We start from the raw sequence: 22,704 nt of genomic DNA, 5'->3' as shown, positions 1-22,704 counted from the left end.
TGTAAAGCTCACCGTGTGAATGTCTCATACCCACAGGCACACTGTCAACAGGACTCTTAAACACTTCAGATAAGCCGAGTTTATAATAACTGGCTAAATAAAGTAATGAAACAGATTCCTAAAACAAGTCTAAACTTTTATTTTCTAACAAGAGTGAAAAGAAACAAAGGCAACATTGAAATGAAAACGTTTATACACAAACTCACGACAATGCGTGTCTGCAATAGCAATACCAATAATAATAATAATATAATAATAGAATTATTAGAACCCCAGCATCAAAAGATGGAGATAAAGGGAGTTAAAGAGATTTTGTACAGTTCTGTGAAGAGGAAGAAGGGTAGAGAGCAGGTCGCTTAAAAGAGACGACAGAATCACTGAAAGGAAATGACAGCAAAACTCAGAGGAAGTGGAAAAGAGAGAGAAAGGACTATGCAGTAACCTATCTTAGGAAAGTAGCACCAGAACGTAAATGCCTTTGATTTTCCATCACACTTTCAAAATATTATACTAGTTTATTCACAATGTCGAATCTCCCTGACAAAATGTCAGACTCGGTACAAAAAGAATACGGGTTTCATTATGGCAGCGATGCCAGTCTCCTGCTTAACGCCCTTCTGCCTGTCATCAAGTGTGTCTGTGTTAATACCTGGACAAGTCGTATAATGCAGCAGACGACATTTGTGTTAAGAACAGTTTGGTACATCTATATTGTAAAGACAGACAGCTAAACCACAGGGCAAATCCCTTTTTATCCCTCTTCTAAGAGAACAGAGATCTGCAGCCTGCGCCAGTGCACCGCTCAGGATGAGCACAGAGGCAAAGGGGAAGAAAAACAGGAAAAAGTGCAGTGGTTAGTATGGGGCGGAGCGTCCACTTGATGGGTTGAAAGAAAAAAAAATGAACGTGAGCTTATGTGGGGAAACGAGCCTGAGGCCTGTGTTTTTCTGTCTCTGTTTTTCTCCTGTCATTCACATCATCTGCACCTCCACAGCTTCAGGAAATCATCAGAAGATCTGCAAGAGAAGAACAAGTGTGTTTGTTTCTGATCGTAGGTTAAAAATAAACTGTGTTTGAGACCAGTGTGTACCTGTGTGTGGATCTGTAGATTTTGTCTTCTTGCATTCAGAAGCCTCTGTGGATTTAGCCTCACTTTCTGTTTTCTGGCTCTTTCTCTTCCTCTTGGAGTCCTTTGATTTGCTGCCACGACCTGAGCTTCTCTGCTCCTGCAGCTCAATCTGAAACACAAATGAGCCAAGCCTGATTATGAGGGGTCCAAAAGGGCAGCAAAATAAAAAACATTTCTGAATTAAGACTTGCCACAACATGACATATTCTACTTGTGTATCAATTATGAAGTACAAAAAATGATCTTCACAGTGTGAGTCTGATGGTCTGAGACTCTCCTCCCTCACCTGTATGAGTGTGCGCAGGGCATCATGGGGCGGCTGTGATGCCGCCTGTAGGATCCGGTGAATGCTGTGTGTCTGGTCAAGCGTGACCTCCAGCAGGTCTACTTCTAGCTGAAGCTCCTCCAGCTGTGTTCTGGTGGACGTGGTCAGCTCGATCACCGGCCCTTTAAGACACGGCACTAGTGACAACAGAGACTCCACCCCTGACAAGAGACAACAGCCAATAGGTTAAAAATGATTAAAAACAGCTAGAGTTCTCAAATCAGGGAGGTCTGCGAATAACTGAAGCAACTAACCTGTAATGTCATGAGTGCCTGCCTTCTTAGCAACTCCATTCTGACAGCCAGACTGGACAAGAAGTAGTAGTTTTTATAAAATGCCAAAAATGTAAAACATGCCTAGATTTTTACATTTGCTTGATTTCATTAATGTTACAACTGTACTTGCTCACCTGTGAACCATTAGGAGCCTTCTCTTCACTCTTTTTTGGCGAGTTCACGTCCTCTGTCAGATCAATAACACCTTCTTCTGTTTCCTCCGAGTCAGACAACACAATTACAGTATCCCCATTCCATTTGTTTTTCTCCTCTGGCTCTTCCTCTTTTATACTGCTCATTTCCTCCTCCACTTGCTGGAGTCTCTCTAGCGCTCTCTGTACTTCTGGAGTGTCTAGTGCCTGTTTGGCTCGACCCTGCCAGTTAATGGCTCTCTCTGTAAGACACTGTAATGCCTCTCCCTCTGGCAGACGTACAGGTAACTTCTGTAGCGCCACGAGCAGTGCTAGAATGGTTTCCAGCCGTGGCCGCCGGGACCGTTGGCACCGCGGACAGAGGAAACGTGTGTTCCAGTCCCACCAGCAGAGGGGCTTTGTAAGATTTGTTTCCGAGGAGCCCAGCAGTGATGGGAAGGGCACACAACCTCCGTGGAACCAGTCTTTGCACAGATGGCATCGGTGAAGAAAGGGACGGGGCGGGTCATTGCACACACACACTGATTGGCTAGAGGTGAGAGAAGGGGCGGAGCCACCATTCTGCAGCAAGGTGCTGTCCGAGTTGTGCGACATGTCTGTCTCCATAGAGTCACTCTGTGTCCTTTCTGTCTTGATGCCGTTCTGATCACCACTTGCTCCTTTTTCCACACCGGGTTTAGTTAGATTCACCTGCTGGAGGCGGAGGAGGGCCTCTTTCTCCTGACGCTCCCCTTCTTTGAATGCCATCACCTGATATTGATGACATAAAAATTCACATAAATATGCAAAAGCTGATCAACTTAGAATGAGGTTGAGGAAATAAAAATACAATTCTCTAGGCTGTGTTCCAAAACATAGTTAGTGGCCTCAGCTTCCTAAAGCTGGTTTCCAATTTCCAATGAATTTTCATCATCAGCATATTGATATCTGTGCACACTGTCCACATGCAGCCCGTATTTTGTGTCCAGGTGGGCAACAGCACATTTGCATGTAATTTGATCATTTGAAAACAAAGGTGCAGTAGGCAGTGTGCACATGGAGTGGATCACAAAAACTGAAGTATACCTGGGCCTTAACTGTCATGGAATCTCATAAGTCACTGATTCGGCATGTGCTCAGCACAGGAGACTCAACTTACAATTGTTTTCCATCTTTGGAGGCAGCTAAGCAGTTAAATGCATTATTTTAGAACAGTCTTTGCATCTGGAGCATACTTATGATGCCTTAAAGGCTGCCCCTGTAGGCAGCTAACTAGGTTTTGGAACAGAATGTGTCATACACTGATTTAGACAAACTGGCAGTCTAATGCATGAATACTCAAAAAGGATTAATAGAACAGTTATGAGTAAACAGTAACTCACGATAGCTCCTGGGTCTCGGAGGTCCTGAGCAGTGAGGCCTAACACATTGACATCAGAATCTTCTTCTGTACCCAGTGAGTTCTCCTCCCTCTTCTTGCTCTTCTCAACACACGGGCACAACACCTGCACAGAGGTGGGGGTAAAATATGGTCATGTAAATGTAAAAAAAGATTTCTGCTGAGAAACCTTGAATAAGATTTCAGTCAAAAGTGTAGATGGTCTCTTCACCTCCAGCAGACTGTGCTGGCTGTTCTTCTTCAGGAAGGTTTTGCTGGCCTTCTCTCTCCAGGAGTGAGCGCTGGCCACCTGCAGTTCCAGCTGCTTCAGCTCCTCCATGTTCACCGGCAGGTCCCGCCCAATGGCCACCAAACCCTCCAGGTCATCAAGACATGGGTAGTGCTCACCGTTTCTCCACGAGAAATCAGTAAAGATATATTCACACTAAGCAACCACCCCGAATGGCCAAATCATTCTTTTTGACCATTATACAGAACATCTATTCCAGTTTAACAGAACTGGCTGAATTATTCTCACCTGAATTTCCTCCAGATCAGTAACCCAAGCGCGAGCTCTGCTCAAACAGGCCTGCAGGGACAGGATGTTAGGCAGCTGCACTGGTATTAGCTGAGCCTCATTCACGATAGCCTCCAGCGTCGACAGATGGTGTTTCTGCCTGCTCGCAAGAAACAATTGAGAGCTGAAAACGGTGGCTGCATTGATGCACTGACATATTCCGCCCCTCATTTGAACCAGCTCACCTGTCCTCCAGACAGATCTGTGCCTTCTCCTCCCAACGCTCGGCTATAGTCAGTAGCTCTTGCAGCTCAGCCATGGCAGTCTCCACCGAAACGCTCTGTGGTACGTTACAACCTGACTCCATCAAGTTCCTCAGCACAGCCAGAGTCACCTCGCTCCCCTCTGGCCCCAACGTCCGCCTGACCTCTCCCAGCCAACGACCCTGCTCCTGCAGCCCACTCAGGAGCTCACATGCAGGGGCAGCAATGGGCAGTGATGCTCCCTCCTCCAGCAGGGCCTGAATCTCTGCTGCTGTGGGTAGAGGAGAGTCCTGCTTCCACTCGCCCTTTGTGCTGTCAACCAGAGCTTGAGCGCGTGCATCAAACTCCTCTATCTTCTGCAATACCGCCTGGAAAAGAAGGGACAGTGGTTGGACTTTCAAGCCACTGGCCAAATATTTTAAATCCCATATTTTTGGCCTATTTTCCCTCCTTCTTACCTGCACTTCCTCCAGCTGTTTTATAACACAGGGCAGGTTCTGCATGGTGTCCACCAGAGTCCTCAGCTCCTCCAGACTCATTCTCCTGCTCTGGCTGTTGCTGAGGAGCTCTGTGCTACTGCTTTCACACTTGTGTATGTCCACGAGGACAGTGTTGAGGCGCTGAAGCAGCTCATTATTGGGGAACTTCTTGTCAGCTGCCTCTCCTTTCAGAACCTCCAGATCTTTAATATCTGAAGACAGAAGAAAACATGCAATTGAACTTTTGGTTGATGTTAACTTGTTAATGTTGTTCTTAAAGTTGGTCTTGGTCAGTTGATCTCAGGCTTTTTTACACCAAGTTCCCCCCATTGTTCACAATAATGGACACTCCTTAAATTTCAAGATACCAGAAGTTTTAAGAGCTGAATGCGCTTCAGGGTTCCAGCTCTTTAAACCAATGAATTTGCATGACTTGTCCAGTTGTTCCAATTGCCCTTGCCCTCTGGTTGAGAATCAAAGGCCTAAAGAATGGTTACACTGCATGATTACTGACTATATTTCATATGGACTTTTGTCATTGCATTCTGTTTCGCACATCCCCAGCACCTATTAAAATGGCTAATAAGAACGGTTCACAAATGCAGAGTTTGTGATAGTCGTATTTACCTATTTTGTTGCCTTCTTCCTGCTCTAGGGCTTCCTTCACTCGGTTGGCCCATGAGTCAAAAGACTCAGCACGAACTTTCAGTCGATGCAACATGGCCAAGAGTTCATCCAGAGTATAGCGATACCTTCATAGAGGAGACTTCCGGCAGAACACATCACACATCTCCGATGCACGCAGAACACATCTCAGTATTAGGGATTCAAACGGTTTATAAACTTTTTAGGAGAGGTGGGGGTTTTTTTTTTTTTATCACTAATTTTCACATAAAAAAAACTGAGAAAAGTTTAGCCCATTCTGTTTTTTGCTTCAAATTTCTATAATTATACAGCTGCTCTAATTTAAATTTCAAACCTGCTGTCAGAGAGTCATGCATCTGCTTGTTTGGATCGTAGTGATTTTCACATAACTAAAGATTCTGTTTTTGCATCTAATTTTAAATGGAAAGAGCAAAACAGACAATGTGTAATTAAAATGCCTTTGTTTATATGAAAGAGATTTCTTTTATATTTTATGTATTATTTGATTATTCATTTTCAATTTAGTTTTGTTATTTGACATTTCAATTTCAAAAAGAAAAAAACAACACCAAAAAATATAAACAATAAAATTACACCATTAAATTTTTAATTTTACAAATCTCTTTGTGTTAAAAAAAAAAAAAAAAAATCATCAGAAAATCGTATTGTGAGATAAGTATCGTGAATCGTATCGCATTGTGAGATGAGTGAATCGTTACATCCCTGATCTGTAGCTAAGAACGTAATAAGTTAAGATCCCACAGACGAGCACTGTGCTGGTTTACCTGAGGTAGAGTTTTTCACTGGGGCAGGAGCAGAGGTCCTGGGCGTGGTAGAGGCAGACAAGACGCTCTTGGCAGTTTGAACATGCCAGGGCCGAGAGGAAGCAGGTGGTCTTACATTTATCACATTGCCTTTCATCATCAGGCAGTAACTCAAAGGCTTCCCTTTCAGCTTCCTTTATTCCCTGAAAGATAACACCATGGTACAAAACACAGCTATCAAAAAAATCCAGCAACTTAATTTGCAAATACCAATTTTTACAATTAATAGAAGCATCCAACTTTCAATAAAACTTAGCTACACCTAACTAACACCTAAATAACTTCTTAGCTGCAGAGCACAGATAGCATGATCACTGGTAGACTTGTGTAGCAGCGCTCATATTCATTGTAGCTCTATGTTTGCTGTTTTTTTTATATTTATAGTCATTCAAGTATTGTCAGTCCCCAATCCCAGATGCTTTTTTTTTCTCATTCAGCAAACATATCCTTTCTGCTCACCCTTTCCAGAAGGCTTTTGCGTAGTTTCCTCTCCTCCTGTACGATGATGAACATTTCCCTGTGTGTGGCGGCTGCCAGATTCAGATCCAGCTTCTCTGGGCAGGCCGCCATCTTGCAGGTGAGTTCCTCGTGAGAGAACACACAGTAGCGCCTCAGCCGCCGGTAATGCTCAATACAAGAGCGCCCTGTGGGCAGCTAGCACAAAAAAAACAGGAAGAGCAAAAGCCTCAGTAACTAACAACAGGATGACTATATTTAAAATGTAGTTCCTCAAAGATGCGGTTTATTCTGACCCACACTGCTTTGCATACTTGAGATTTAAATGAAGGTGCATGTATGTGTGCACGCTGTATGTATTTACCCAGTCTGCAGTGCAGAAGTTGACTGCTTCGGCAAAGTTGTATCCCTGATTGAAACCGCTGTGATAAGCTCGTGGAAAAGTGATGACAAACTCCCCCGCACACTGATTGGTCCGAACCACCTGTCAATCAAGAATTATAGCCAACTGAGTTTGGCATTTTGAAGGGCCATTCACACAAAACATGACAACAATATTCAGACAGATTTGTGTGTGTTCACATTTAGAGAAACAATAAAATAACCAAACTTCAGAAAAAAAAAATAAACAGAAAGAATTAAAAAATATTTCTTTCTTAAATTTATTTTAAATGAAAATAAATAAAAGGTATACAAAAGAATTAAAAAATAGATTTTCACATTCTAACAAAAAGCTTTGATTACCTTAAGTACGCTATTTTTTCAGGCCTCATTTCACATTCTTAAAATAGTAGTGGATTAATGATGCAACCTGATTACCTTAAGTACGCTAATTATAATAGTGTGTGTGTGTGTGTGTGTGTGTGTGTGTGTGTGTGTGTGTGTGTGTGTGTGTGTGTGTGTTACAAACCGGCACTCCGTGAGTCATGAGTATATTTGGGTTCATGATGGTGACAAGCTGGTGGAGCAGGTCTGGCTGGAACTCGAAGAGCTCAGGTGTGAGTTTCTTCATCACCTCCTCTAACTTCTCTGCAGCAGATGATGGCACACCATACCACGTTTTGGGCTCACCCCTAAAAAAAAAAAGAGAAACCAAGACCAAAGTCTTTCATCGTTGTTCAAGATACATCAGACTGCGCTTAAAGTAAAAAAAAGAAATTGTGCTAGTCCCTATGCATTACCAGTGTAAATAGTTGATGGAGTAGCTCCAGTGGTCCTCTATGTGCCAACAGAAAGCAGAGAACACCATGCCCACATACAGCCATGGCACCTTCATGCCAGAGATATCGGCATTAATGTGGCACAATACTGACTGCTCCAACACTGGCATAACATTTAAATTCCAGCCGCTGCGGGCATATTCCTGCAACAAGAACAGGACGTTAATTTGCTCTTCTTGACCAAAAACATGAAAGAAAAAAAAGAAAACTAACCTCTTCCTCATCTGACAAGTGCCTCTTGCCGTTGTTGACGGGAAAACCACTACCAAATTCTTTCGAGTGAATGTCTGCACCATATTCTACAGTTACGTCTTCTTCAATACTACTGACCAACCTCCAAAACTCTCTCTCGACCAGCTCTGTGGGAACCATCTAAGAAAAAAATTCAGTGAAATGATTCAGACGTGTACAGTAAGTCTGTGGGGTTGAAGAATGATTCAAGGAAGGAAAAACACTCACATGGACAGGCATGTTGAAGTAGTCGGCTTTAAAAGTGTCGGCCATCTCACCAAAGCTCTGTAACGTATACTCCCGCGTGGCCTGCTCGAAACCGAACGCCTCTGTTGGCTTTTTACACTCCTACACAGACAAAACACACATTTACAGCTGATTGCTATATCAAGAAATAAAAGTCAGCATTTAGAAAGTATTAGAGTTTTATATATTACACATTCATTCAATTCAGTCAATTATAAGCTTAAACTCCACAAACAGACATATTTGACCAAAAGTCATTTAACTACTGAAATATCCTGTATATCATAATAGAATAATGCAAGTGATATTTCGAAGTGGTCTCTCACCTCTGCTACACATTTGGGACAGCGCCAGTTGCCCTTGGGTGGATCTGAGAGTGGAGGTATCAGGCAGAATGTGTGATAATTATCATCACACCCATCACAGAGCAGCAACTTCTCATCCTCGTCCCCGCGTCCACACATCCGACATACAAACGAGTCCACCTGACACAGATTTCAGTTATTACATGCAAAATCTCACATGCTTTGGTCTAAAGCTGGCAAAATTTTTAGTAGGTTTATCTTAAAATAACATCAGACACTCAGACAGAGTGAAAATGGACATACTATTGATTACATGTAATAATTTTCATCAATCCGTATGAATCCAATTCGAGTTTACATTTCAAAAAGTTTTGTTTATAATGAACCCAAAACATTAAAATGTGTGAAATGTTTACATATTCATTTATATGTGCATTAAATCTTTTCCAAACAAAACGCCCAGTCGCAAGTCCAGCATCAGCACAATAATATTACTAGCACTACCATGAGTTTAACTGTCGTTTCTGTCTTGATTACATCTAAAAAGAAAACTGACATATGTCAGAAGAGCTATTTTAGCAAATATTTTGCAAATAGTCTCTTCCATTCACCAGCTCATAAGATGTAAATAAACATGCACATTTGTAAGATGTATGCTAATATATGCATCATGGCATTTAGCAATTGCACAAGGTATTTTTGAATCTGACTTTTTCCAGCGTTTACATGATTAATTTATCCTGTTGATCGGATTATGTCAGAGCTACACCACCCCTTCCAATCTGATCATTATAATCCAATTACGGTCAGATTATTTGGTTGCATGTAAATTAAATGTCTCTTACTTTTAACTTTTAAGCTTATCCGACTCTCTCAAACTTACAAACTGTGGGTTACTGAGGTTGCGTCGGAGTCTCATGGTCATCTTGGTGCAGGGTTCATCACCGGAGTCATTAGGATCATCAATGTGATTTTTGTTATCATCAACATCCTCCTTGACAATGAGATTTGGGGGTGGTGGGGGAATATCTGGATCTGATTTTGTGACCGGCGTTTCTCCAGGTTCATCCTTCACAGATGCACTGGCAGCGCTGTCCCGCACTATTACTGTCTGTGGCAGTTCATCTGGTGAAAATGCATAATGTGACACTTCAAACAATTATTTGTCATATTTATAGAGAACAAAATCAAAACCACAGACACAAACCTTTCTTCCGTGTCTTGTCTCGAGGTACAAGACCGAGCCCCATCATTTTTGGTCCAGCCCCATAGATCTGCAGCTTTTTCAGCTCAGGGTTCTTCTCTATGTCTTCCTCTGTAGGCTCCGGCTAATGGGCGTAAGTGAAAGACTGTAAGTGAACTACAGGAACAGAGGTGATGATATATGAGAGAGAGGGTTGTCCTTTCCCTATCTTCATCACTAAAAGCCACAATATAAAGCTTGTTTAGGATGGAATGTGACTTCCATTACACCAAACACAGCTTTATCATGAGGGATCTCTGACTGTTCAGGGTATTTGATTGAAAACCATTGATTTAGCAATATAAAGCAAAAATGGTTGAGACATCACTGCAGACTGTTAAAGCAAGAGCAAACATGCATGAAGTTAGTTCTGTGCCAGACTTGACTGCTATCAAGAGAAAAAAAAAGCAATTATTGACTCAGACAATTAATACTGAATAGCATTCCTGAATAGCAAAGGCTCTCATTAATAGATCTACTGCTAAAAGGGCTGGGCATTAAAACTGGGCCTTTATTTATATTCAATAAATCTCTCTACATTTAAATATTTACTCTGAAATAACAGTCTTCAATCAGTTAAACATTAAATAGCCTCTGCTGTCAAGTATATGCAAAATGTGCAATGCAAAAAGTAAAAACAGTCAAAATTGATGTGTTTTTCATACTGATTTCCCCTAAACAAGACAGCATTAACATAATAAATGGCAATATTCCTCTACATATATTTATAAAAAAAAAAAGCCACAGGGCCTTTTATGAAAAATTGTGTAACGACTCAAATCTTTTGAATTGATTTATTGAAACGAATGCTTGAGTAAATCCTTTTGAAATCTGAATCCTTTTGTAAAAAATTATTTGAATTCTTAAAATAAATCAACTGTACCAATTTCTATTTAAAAAAAAAAAGAGATGCTATTAAAGAGTTTTCTTAATGATCTCATCCCTAGGAAAATTTATCTAATGACAAAGTCTAAGAAACTGCAATATTGATCATGTTGCGTAATTTTTACATCACCAATAGTTCACTGCAAATACATCATAAATATCTGAAATTTCACCCAGCCCTAACTGCTAAATGTCTCAAATATGCAGTAGCAAGGACACACACATAAGCATTGCCCAGACTAATGCCTGTCAAACACATCCACCGCAGTGTTTCTCCATGTTCTGTCCCTGAAAACTGTTAGTCCGAAAAACAATGAATTGCTGTGTCATCATTAAGCAAAACAACTAATTTCTGACTTGTGGCAAAATGAACACAATATGATCCAGCCATTAAGAGAACAGCAGGGACAACAGATTAAAGCAATCTTAGATTAGAAGTAATATGCAGCCCAGAGTGGGGTAACCAGCCCACCACCAAAGAGGAAATGTAAGCAAGCCAGCATTGCTAGAAGTGTGGCAAGACAAGTGAAGTAAAATGTGTTAGATGACTGAAGGACACTGAGGACGATGGGATGGATGCAGTAAGAGATAAACAAAAGCAAGAGTTGAAAGATGAGAAATGAGCTTCGTCATGAAATTAGACACCCAGCTAAGCGTGAACAACAGCCAGAGGTCAAACGAGGGCTTTTTTAAAGCATGAGAGAACGTCAGCAAAGAATAAAGAAAGAAAGAAAGTGAGGGATAGGGAGGAAAGTAAAGGATAGTGGGAGCGAGAGAGAGCGAGGCAGTACCGAGGAGATGTGTTGAGAGCCAGTTGTAAGAGGGTGGGGAGTTGGATCCTCTGGACCCTGCATGGGGAGACAACAACCAAGACAAAATGGATTCCAGAGAGAGACAGAGACAGAGAGAGACAGAGACAGACAGAGACAGACAGACAGACAGACAGACAGAGAGAGAGAGAGAGAGAGAGAGAGAGAGAGAGAGAGACGAGAGAGGAGACAGAGAAAGGCAGGAGAGAGAGAGAGAGAGAGAGAGATATATAGAGAGAGAGAGAGAGAGAGATGAGACAGAGAGACGAGAGAGAGAGAGAGAGAGAGAGACGAGACAGAGACGCCTATTTAAAATGTGTAATTTGTTTTTTAATGTCTGAAGTATGATTAAATTTTTGGCATGTGCGACAGGACAGAGTCAATCAGGGGACAGTAGCCTATTTAAAATGTGTAATTTGTTTTTTAATGTCTGAAGTATGATTAAATTTTTGGTCAACAGCCTTAATGATTCAGATCAAATATTAAGTTCAAAAACATCACATATTAGTGTGAAACTGTACAACTGTTCAGTTGCAACAGTTTTATTTCAATTGCACATGATTGTTCAATGGACAACACTACTTGATCCATATATTTAAAATAACATTTTATATTTTATATAAGATACCAGTTAAAAGTTTGGACACACTTATCATTAAAAAAGTGAACTTAAACTATGAAATAAACCAAGTAGGCATATGGGAATTATGTAATAAAAATGCAATAGTACTAAAGTGCATTCTGGGATGATTTTGAAGGAGTACCCATGTAGGACACTTTTTGGCTACTTTTCCTAAACTATCTGGGTCCAACTTGCAACTGATACAAATAAATAATTAATTTAGTTACATATTTTAAAGGAATTTATATGGACACATAATATATATATTTGTCTAAAAAACTTGCTTCAAGCATTCAAGCACATTCATTTATATCAAGAATTCAGTCGAGTGAGTCCAAACTTTTTTCTGGTAGAGAAAGCATTTTCGTTTTCTTTTTAATGTTAGAACTGGGATGTAAACCAACAGCATAACTGTTTCAAACAAAATATTAAGAAAGAGAGAGAGACAAGGGTTTGATTCAAGGGATGAGAAGGGAGGAGTTAACAACATGGTAACTTCACTAACTGCAGTTACAAAAGGCTTTAAATATATATAGGGGATATATAAGGTAACCACAGAGGGTTTTTCCCAACTCTGAACACTATAAAGATGTCTGTGGTTATCTGATACTACAGATACGTTTATTATCACTAATGCTATGAATCCATTGACCAAGCTAATGTAATGGGCAGGCAAATTAAAAAGCCAAACACCCACAAAATAAATGCTGGGAAAAGGCTGCATCTTTGAAATGAAAGGGATGAGATATGCATTATGATGTAATGCAAATGTTAGGTTATAGCCAATGGTCTTAAAGAGACAAAGCGTATTGAAAACAAATGAAAGGCAGAAAGTGACAGAAAAAAAGACAGAGGGATGAGGGCAAGATGGACACAATGCTTTTTTTTTTTTTTACAGCACAGGGAGCAAAGCATGCTGGGAAGTGCCTTGAAAGCATGGTCAGTGCTGATCCAAAAACGTTCATTCATCTCAGAAAAACAGACAAAGCACATATATGGATGGATCCATTAACCCCTGGACAGTTATACATACATTTACAGCAAAGGTTAAAGTCATCAATACTAAACTAAAAATAAAGATTAGACTAGTTGAGTTCGGCACAATTTAGTAAAATCTTTGTTAATAGGGAATTTTGTAAAATTTAAACACTGATTTTAACATAACTGATATAAATTGCATTTATCTGTAAATGTTACACGTGATATTATGCTGTTTTTAAAAATCTCTGCACTGTTTTTTTCCATTTTGTTACAAATGGTGTTTTTAAATTTAGAAAAACAATGCTGATCAAATACTGTGAGACAAAATGAACTAATGACACCACAATGAAATCCTGAGAAAAAAATAAATAAAAAGTTCTCACACCCATACTGGTCCAGAAATGTCACTATGTCACTCACCTCAGGCTTAAGGCGATTGGCTCGTCGTCCATAACTGCTTATCTTGGATGGCGGGACTGATTGGCGGAGAGGAATGGAGTGGGGCTTGTATTCCCGGTCTATCTCATCACTGTCATACAGCCTGGGTTTACATGGCTGAACATGCACAACACACACGTCAGCTTTATATTTGTAAAAGCCATTTAACTTGCTCCACAGAATATTACTGTGAACATATAATAAACACATTCGAATAAACCAAGATATGCACATTCCTTTCTTGTGATTCGCTTCTGTAATTCCGGACAATAATTTGATCAACTCATTAATTCTCATTTATGAGGTTTTACCCAAAATTCAGATTAATATGGGAATGTGATTCAGGTTCCTGTATAGACCTGATGCTCACACAATCACAATATGACCAAATTCTGATTATAGGAATCTGAAATACTAGAATATTTGAGTGCGTGTAAGCACATTCAATGAAAAACTACACTGCTACTCTTACTTAATGCAGAACAAGTGAATGTTTTCAAACAATAATGATAAATGGTCAAACACTGTACCGGTAAACTGGCTCCAGACTGGAACAACTCAAATGGATAGACGATCCTCTCATAGTGCGACCTCAGGAGAGAGCCAATGTTTTTACCAGGAGGATAACCAAGTTTCTGTGCCACGCGTGCCCAGCGTCTCTCCTTACACACCGCCTCGAAACCCCCTTCCTCTGTCACAATCTACCACACAGGACATACAACACGTGAACTGCAGACTCACATGAATTCCAACCTTTATATCTTTCCAATGATATTCTTGGGATGTGTTTACTTTAAAGTTTATAAAAGTTCTGTTGACCATCTCTCTTATTTTGTTTTCCTTACATAAAACAACTCTGTCAGTTCTGTAAAAGCATGCAGTATTCACCTTGGCCAAGCTGAACAGATCGAGAATACGTCGTTCTATATTGGGGATCTTCAGAGAGGATCCCTGGATCTCCCAGAACTTGGCAATTCTGTCCAGATAATTTAACTTCACTCGTGTCTCAGCCTGAGCAAAAAAAACAAACAAAAAAAACCACACACACAGATGTGTTAGTGCTCAGTCAAAATAAGAATATGTTGGTCATGCTTCATGGAGTAAGACGGGTGGGTGATGAGTTCAACAGGATGCAGCTCTGACCTCAAGCTCATTGAGTCTCTGAATACGTGGCGTGAAACGGAAATTGTCCACCTCCACAGCAAAAGGTGGCTGCCAGTCCTGTGATGGAAAAAATAACCAACTGTAAGTATTTTTATAATGACCTAACCGTAAGGGAATATTTTACCCAATAATAAAAATACTGAAGAACAAAAAAAGAAGATATTTTCTAGAATGTTGCAAGCCAAACAGTTATAAGCGCTGACTTTGATACTATAGGCAAAAAAAAAAAAAAACACACTTTGCATTTCAGAATATCATTGTTTATGTTGTAAATAAGATCACACAGGTTTGGAATGACATCACAAAAAATGCAAGAGATGATTACAGGTGGTGGGCGAATCTTGCATATTCCAGACTTTTCTGCTATTGGACGGATTTTGGCAATATATCCCAGAGGATCGGCAAACTCCTCCCATGAGGGTTCAAACACTGGACACTCCGGCGGCGGAACAAACTCCTCCCCTCCATCCATCGCTCTGAAAGCAACACAATTCAAGTTAAAATCAAACACTTAAGTTCACTTAAATCAAACAGTGTAACTCCTAAATCAACAGTAAACACAATCACATTTGTCCTTCTTTTATACAACACAAACAGATTAAAAATTAATCATATTAATCATTCTCACTGAATGTGACACTTTATGCAAGAGCGGTCTTAAAACCCCAGAAATCATTCCGCTAGTGTTTTATTAACAAGATCCATTGTTTTTATTTAATGTGATGTATATTTATATTTGGACCACAATACCAGTCATTTTTACATTCATACATCTGAAAGCTGAATAAATAATCTGTCTATTGTTGTATGGTTTGTTAGGATAGGACAATATTTGGCCGAGATGCAACAATTTGAAAATCTGGAATCTGGGGGTGCAAAAAAAAATAATAATAATAATAATTTATCTTTAAAGTTGTCCAAATGAAATCCTTAGCGACACATATTACCAATGATAACAAATTGATATATTTACGGTAGGAATTTTACAAAATATCTTTATGGATAATGATCTTTACTTAATATCCTAATGATTTTTGGCAGAAAAGAAAAATCGATAATGTTGACACATATAATGTATTGTTGGCTATTGCTACAAATATACCTGTGCAACTTATTACTAGTTTTGTGGGTCACACGTATATTTTATCATCTTTTGTTAGTTCATGTTTTAAAACATCACCATGATCAAATGACACTATCGGCCATGATATCTTTTAATCTCAATATTTAATAGTTTAGAGTTCACCCTAATGGATACCAGCACTTGATCCAGTCGACCAGCACAAAAGCATACGTGTCAAAATAAATCTAATTAAAGTATATAAATCTGACAGAAAGGCCTTGATGATGCATGCTTTGAACTACTCTGGACGTTTAGAGCACAAAGGAAAAATACCTTCCCTCAAGCAGTATGACAGAAGATTCTCGATTGGAGAACAGAAACGTGTTCTCTAGAAGCACGTCTGGAAATACACCTTATTACTACTCTAACGAAACACCATACCCTTCCTAACTTCAGAAACCCCCTTACTTTTGACTGTATCTACCCCTCAGTCTCAAACCAGACAACATGGGGGAGGGAAGCATTGTTCAATAGGCCTCGTCTGGAAAACATAAATATCTATGCATTTATACACAGCCATTGGTTTAATCAAATGTGCGCCTTATAAAACATTTTATATGACACATGCCATGCAACTAAACCCACTGTAAGGGTTTCTGTACTAGTAGCTTCCATGTTGTGTAAACAACCAAAACCGGATCACGTGACGAAAACCGTTCACACTTCATTTCCCAACCGAACAACGATGCAATCAACTTCTCGTTTTAACGGATTATTCATTATAAATTAATAAAAAGCACATACATAATCCACAACACCACCTGTATCGTTCAAATTATACTTTTATTATATGAAGTTAGGCTATTCAATTAGATGTACTTCTGATAATGTCGTGACAGAGTTATAAATAAAACATTGCTGACTGTGGCTGTCTCGCAAATCCAAGTAAGCTGCCTACCTAAACACACGACATTAATATTAGACAAAAAACACACTCATATGATGGTCAAAACTGCTTTATGGGGTACACAGCTCACCATGGTTTGAGGCACAGCCATAATCCCAAATTTCCTGTAGCTTTAGCTTGCTAACCGGCCTCAACTCGCGTTAGATTCGAGAACAGCTTTCAAATTCACACATAATAGTAAACAGACCGTTCAAATGTGATGAATTGACACTTTTGCGACTTTCTGGGGAAATTATGTGCACTGGGGAATTGCTAAGAAAGCAGTTTTATGTAAGTACGTTAGCTGGTTAACGTTAGCTGTGCGGCTAATGATCAAAACAATAAAGCCTCGCCATCCGTTTGTCAGCAGACTCACGCCAAATCAAACAAACGACTGATCTGATGTCAAAAGTATAACGAATCTCAAAATATCCGACTGTATGAAGGCATAAACAGATTATAAATCCAGTAACAGGGTCAAACATTAGCACCCAAAGAACGGCCGAGTTGTGGAAACACACAAGGGGTGAAGATAGTGTAGATGTCTCGGTTCGCAGGTATATGATGTGTGGCGTTATATATCAGATATACCAGGTAAACATAAACACTTGCGCTAAATCAACATTAATTTAGCCATCAGTGCTGTGAATCTGAGCACCAGTCTTACATTTTTTGAACTTGGTGTGAGTTCTTCTCGCTCTTCGGTGTCGCCTCGGAGTGATTAGCGAGCCGGTGTGTTTTATTATCGGTGTCTTTCTGGGTCTTGTATGATGATCACGGGGTCTATTGTTCGGTGGAGGGTCAGTCTCTGGGTGGCAGTGGCTCTGCGGCCTCCTCGATCAGCCCATCCCAGCACACACATTCACACATACACACACTCTCGGTCGGTTACAGGGATGATGATCGCGGAGGTCTTCTTTTCAACTGACTCCTGAACGTCCCGTGTAAGCTGACGCTTTCCTTATAATAACCTTAAAATAACCCCGCTTTGTTTCCAATGTTTTCTTTCCTCGGCAACTATCCACCGTTCATTCTGTCTGAACTACACGCCATCTTGGTTTCATCACGACCTAAGCACAGCTCTCTCAAGATCCATTGAACTCAGTTGGGAAACACGCACTTGACTGGATGCGAGCGCGGTCTCATCCCTCCACGCTTCTCGTTACATGTAAACTAGTCCCTGGACTCGTCCGATTTAACACCGAATGAGGAAAATTATCGTACTAGATATAACAGAATATTGGTATTGGTTTCACGCGTATGTTAAAAGTGGACTATATATCATGTTATGTCGAATCGTGAGTAGTTGTACAAGTGATGCAGGTAGACGAGCGGACGTGACGCGGAGTGATATTTCACCTCTTTCTTGGCGAAGTAGTTCCAGTGAGTAAAATTTGCGCAGAAGGGGTCAAAATGGGTAGCGACGACTAGTGGCAAACCATCAAAACAACTCCTTTAAAGAGATAGTCATTTCTGACGTCATTTACTCGGTTCAGTTTTGAGGGTTGGGTTGAATTTTTTTTTGATATCTCATAATACATTATCAGTTGGATCAGATTATACAAATCTGGAATTACACGCTATTTCACAAACTTTTTTTTCTTAAGGTACACTTGAATCGTTGCTTCCTTTTTAAATTTTATATCTGCTGTTTTTCCTACAGTATATAATCTTTCCTCCATAATGTGCATTATTTAGGAAAATATATATTGTAAACATGCTCGTTTAGTGTTTTTATATACAAAATCATCATTTAGTCAGTTCTGTTTTGTGTTTAAGTCTGTAATGATTAGTTTCAACGAATATATGGGGTTGGAACAAATCAGATCAAATTAAACTTGGAATTTCACTCCTTTTTCTATCAGTTAAGCAGTGTGTAATTTCTGTTTATTTAAACAATCATTACTTTCATGGTCATTAATGTATCATTTAATTTTAAGCATAGTTTCAAACATATAATGTTGTAATATAGCCATATGTTAATATAATCAGATTTAACATTCAATTGTTTTTGATAATTGCAATTAGGTTTTGCAAGCAAAATAAAATGTTTTATACAGTTTTGATAAATATATATATATGTAGATAAATAGATATATATGATTGAGGCTGTTGTTAGAAATCAGTTTTGTGTTCCACATAAGAAAGTCATTCAGATATTAATTTTAATTTTGGGGTTAATTATTCCTTTAAAGATTATGTACTGTAGTTCAAAATGATAGATTTATACATTTAAAAATGTATATTTATATGATCTTAATTAAAATATCTGAAAAAAAGACAAACAGAACAATGAGTTGTGTCAAGACACATTATATATTTTTACTCATATTAGGCAATAAATATTCACATCTCTCTGAATTTGCTTAATTTCATATATTATCTGTACACAAATAAGATGACTTCATATACCTTTTTTTCAAAATTACACGTCAATCTGCTTTGACATACACACTTGTACAAGTTTCCAGATAAAATTAATTTTCTTGAATCAAAATAAATATACACCCCCCCCCACTCTCAAGCTCCCAAACACACACACACACACACACACACTCATACATACACCTTTGACACTTCCCATTCCACTGCCAATATTAAATCATACTACGACAGTCTATGTACAGTTTGTTACAGAGCTCAGTAAATACAAACATACTCATGCAATAAAATTAATAGCGGGAAGATGGAGAGTTAATAAAAAAGATTATGGGAATCATTAATCAAATAAAGTAAATGCAAAGTTATGAATTTCTAATCTTTATATTCTCTCTCATCTCACATTGGTATCTGGCTGTGTATGTAAGCATATGTAACTGGATCCCCATTTTTCATTTATACTTATATTATAATTTAGTAAGGTGGAGTGCTAATCATATGTAATTAGCATATTCAGGAGCACATAAGGGTAGCAAAAGAACATAAATATCTTACACACAACAACTGAGCATCACATCAAGACAAATAATACTGAGCATCTGCATTAAGCCCAGTCCAGAAATATATAACAGCACTTGAGATCACATTATGCATCCACACAAACAAGAACTTCAAGCAGTACTTATACTAGGGCCTTACTTAAGGCTAAATTACCTTGCTTTCTCATACAGGTAAACTGAAATCCTTGTATTAATGTGATTATTATACTTTTCTGCCATCTTCCTTATCTCCTCCATTTTTCATACAGAGAGAAAAAAAAAAATAGGTATGGTAGCCTACTGAAAACTGAAGCATGGCGTTATGTTTTAAACATGTCAAAATAGGCCGTCTTGTAGCTCAAACCAAAAGTCAGAAAGCTGAATCAAAAACATCATGACAGGTACACAACTTCTGTTAAAAAAAAAAGTTAAATAATACCCATACAAAGTCTCCAACATTCAAAGACACTTGTAAAGACAAGTGTGTTTGTCCATAAAAATCTTCAATAACAATAAAACACATCCTTGACACTTCACTGTTGAAGGTCAAAGCATGAGAAAACTTTTCCTATTTACAAATATCGCTCAAATTTTGTCAATTTTATAACATCTGTAGTTCGTATAACATAAAAGAAGAATAGTTATATTCATTAAAATTGAAATCCATAGCAAACATTCATATAACAGCGTAAAATATAATCAAAAACACCTTAAGTATGACTGGCAGTATTAATGCAAAACCCCAATGGAAACTGCATAATACAGGCATTTCAGATGTGAAGACTCATGACAAATAGAGAGGCAACAGATTTTTGTTGAATGTTTCCTTCATATGTGTGTCACTAGCCCTCATATAGATAAAAATACTTCAGTTGGAAAATGTTTTTGTTTAACAGAGATATTAATTTAATATAGTTCAGAAAACACATCCATTTATAAAGTGCCTTTTGTTTTCACATTCTGGGCCTTGACAACTTTACTGGAACTTTCCTAGAAATGTGCTAAGAATTTAGATATGGATGATAATGGTCACCAACTGGTTAAAAAAAACTAATAATATAGAATAAAAACAGTGCTGCCATGAGAAAATGTTTAGATTTAGACACAATGCTTTAAATTTAACATAAAACTATTTTTTCTCTCCAAAATGAGCTTCAAATTATGAAATTAACTTATTGTATTATCTAATTGTGTATACATTTATATTTTCTGAAACGGTGCAACTGTAGTTATGCACATCATGTTCAAAGATAAAGTGTAATATAATATTACTGATATATTATTTTGTGTTAAAATATCATATAATTGTATATACACCGGTTAATAATTCTGATGGATAATGATTCTAGGATGATTACAAATAGCACATCCACATACAGTACAAGGCTTTTTACAGCTGACTAGTCTTAGGATTAGAAGAGGTCAGGCCAGTACTGACATACTTCAAACAATCATACCGGGTGTAAGATATTTGCCTTGTATATATATCTCTATTAGCACTCAAATATATTGACCGTTATAGATGTGTACAAAAAGAGCAATAGAGCATTTAAAATTATTTAGCAAGTAGAAGCTGGACATCAATTTAGTGAAAAGATTATTGCATCTTCCCAATGCTATTGACTAATGCTCAACATGATTACTGGAATGTATGAAATCATTGTACTTTGCCCAAGTACTGTGCTTTGATCTTCATGTCTAGCACAGCATTATTTGTATGGTCTCTGGTCTTTCCTAAACAGGTTCCCAGGTGAAGCAAGGTACCCAACAGTTTCCCCAACACCAGTGATGATGAATGCAAAATGCAACCATTTTACCCTAACTTTATGGCTATATGTAATTGAAGCAAGCCTGTTGACAATTTTGTGCTCGAGTTTGTGTGTGCATGTCCACATGTATGTAATCCCTTTACATGCCTCAGTAGGTTATTTTGTGTCTGAATATGGGATTTAAGGAGAAGTAGCTAAGAAGGGTTTGGCTCGGATACCAAATCTATGACATTTACAACAACTGAATTGAAAGCAAAGTGTCATGAATGTTTTTTGTTGTCGAGTGTATATCCCACAGCACTGATCTACCTGAGAGCCTCCAACTATCGGTATGACATACGTGTGTTTGTGCTGTTTTGCCTTGGTAAGTCCCTTCGGTTACACTTGAGGGAAGCGCAGGTGAAAGTAGCAGAGTCTTAGCAGGCTGCGTTTCTTTTTCCCACTGGTGTTGTTATCGGCTTTGGCCCTGCCGCCACCTGCCTCCTCCAGCCTCGCGGCGGTCCCCCCTCCAACCACCAAAGGACCCTTCAGCGACCCCCAGCCTCGCGACTTTCCCCGGCTCACACTACCGTGCTGATCCGGTTGGTAGGTTTGGATTTGGCACGTTCGACCGTGCCCGTCCCCCCAGGTACGGCTCCAGTCTGAGCTGGTGAGGGCCCTTGCTGACCCCCGGCTTGTGAAGGGGGGCCTTGGTGCTGGGGGGGGAGAGGGGAGAGAGGCGTAAGAGGGGTAAGGGGGCAGGAAGGGGGGGGTAGGGGAGTGTGGAGGGGGAGGGGGGATGGAGGACAATGGAGGATACTGGGGCAGATACTGGACGGCCGGAGGCACGTGGTGGACAGTGCCGGACGCGGAGACTGGAGGCGGCTGAGTGGGAGCAGGGAAAGGCGGAGGAGGAGGGCTGGCGAAGACGAAGTGAGGTTGGTGCACGGGGTGGGAGCCCGGGTGCGGCGTGTGCACGTGCGCGGGATGGGAGTGTGCGTGCGGGTGCGGCTGCGAGTGCGACAGGGTAAGAGGGGGCTTGCTGATGCCGCCCCCTCTGGCCGAGTGTGTGGGCTGTGTGTGAAACAGCGCAAACTGTGGATGAGGGGAGAGTGGGGAGTGAGGAGAAAGGGGGGGAGGGAGGCCGGAGCCCATGTTGGCCATGCTCCCGTAGCGACCCTGCAAAGTATGCTGGGAGATCGGCTGGTATGGGCAGTGCGCGGAGGGGTTGGGGTGCGGCCGTCGAGGCAAGGTGACCCGCTGAAGAGTATGGAGACCCTGCTGCCCAGACGAGGGTACGGTCTGCGTATGGAAGCGATGATGGTGGTAGTACGGGGGCGGAGGCTGCCCACTGACACTGTTGCTGGTAGTGTGGCAGTACTGGGCGTGCAGGGCCTGGATCTTGGAAGGCCCCCCGCCCTCTGCCGGGCACAGCGAAGACGGGGACAGAGGTGGTGGGCCTC

At 40.0% G+C, this 22,704-nt stretch overlaps 2 protein-coding genes across 3 annotated transcripts in view; both read right to left on the bottom strand.

Annotated features, from left to right (window-relative positions):
* Window positions 1-123: 123 nt before the first annotated feature.
* On the bottom strand, window positions 124-17,901 carry LOC109099991 (lysine (K)-specific demethylase 5C). Of its 2 annotated transcripts, XM_042762634.1 has the most exons (28): window positions 17,243-17,901; window positions 14,892-15,042; window positions 14,546-14,623; window positions 14,291-14,413; window positions 13,933-14,103; window positions 13,385-13,519; window positions 11,344-11,400; window positions 9,632-9,752; window positions 9,308-9,549; window positions 8,446-8,604; window positions 8,102-8,221; window positions 7,856-8,014; window positions 7,604-7,785; window positions 7,333-7,495; window positions 6,787-6,906; window positions 6,426-6,620; window positions 5,928-6,109; window positions 5,125-5,249; window positions 4,477-4,709; window positions 4,001-4,386; window positions 3,777-3,915; window positions 3,471-3,650; window positions 3,243-3,365; window positions 1,864-2,631; window positions 1,709-1,760; window positions 1,416-1,615; window positions 1,091-1,238; window positions 124-1,016 (listed from the first exon to the last, which is right to left on the bottom strand). In XM_042762634.1, exons 2-28 carry the CDS (start codon window positions 15,036-15,038, stop codon window positions 997-999), a joined length of 4,728 nt encoding a protein of 1,575 aa, XP_042618568.1. In that variant the 5' UTR covers window positions 15,039-15,042; window positions 17,243-17,901; the 3' UTR covers window positions 124-996. The 2 variants fall into 2 exon arrangements, with proteins under 2 accessions (XP_042618568.1, XP_042618569.1); XM_042762635.1 differs by lacking the exon at window positions 11,344-11,400.
* A 971-nt stretch (window positions 17,902-18,872) lies between these two features.
* Window positions 18,873-22,704, bottom strand: part of LOC122145942 (IQ motif and SEC7 domain-containing protein 1-like) — a 56,132-nt gene continuing 52,300 nt past the window's right edge. The window contains 1 exon segment of the mRNA XM_042762627.1: window positions 18,873-22,704. This exon segment is cut by the window's right edge and continues 343 nt beyond it. Within this exon segment, the coding sequence (XP_042618561.1) occupies window positions 21,641-22,704 (1,064 nt within the window). The 3' untranslated portion in view covers window positions 18,873-21,640.

Source organism: Cyprinus carpio, chromosome A8 (genome assembly GCF_018340385.1).
Source record: "Cyprinus carpio isolate SPL01 chromosome A8, ASM1834038v1, whole genome shotgun sequence".
Taxonomy (NCBI): Eukaryota; Metazoa; Chordata; class Actinopteri; order Cypriniformes; family Cyprinidae; genus Cyprinus; species Cyprinus carpio.
Note: the sequence above shows the minus strand (reverse complement) of the source record. Positions and strands in the feature narration are given on the sequence as shown.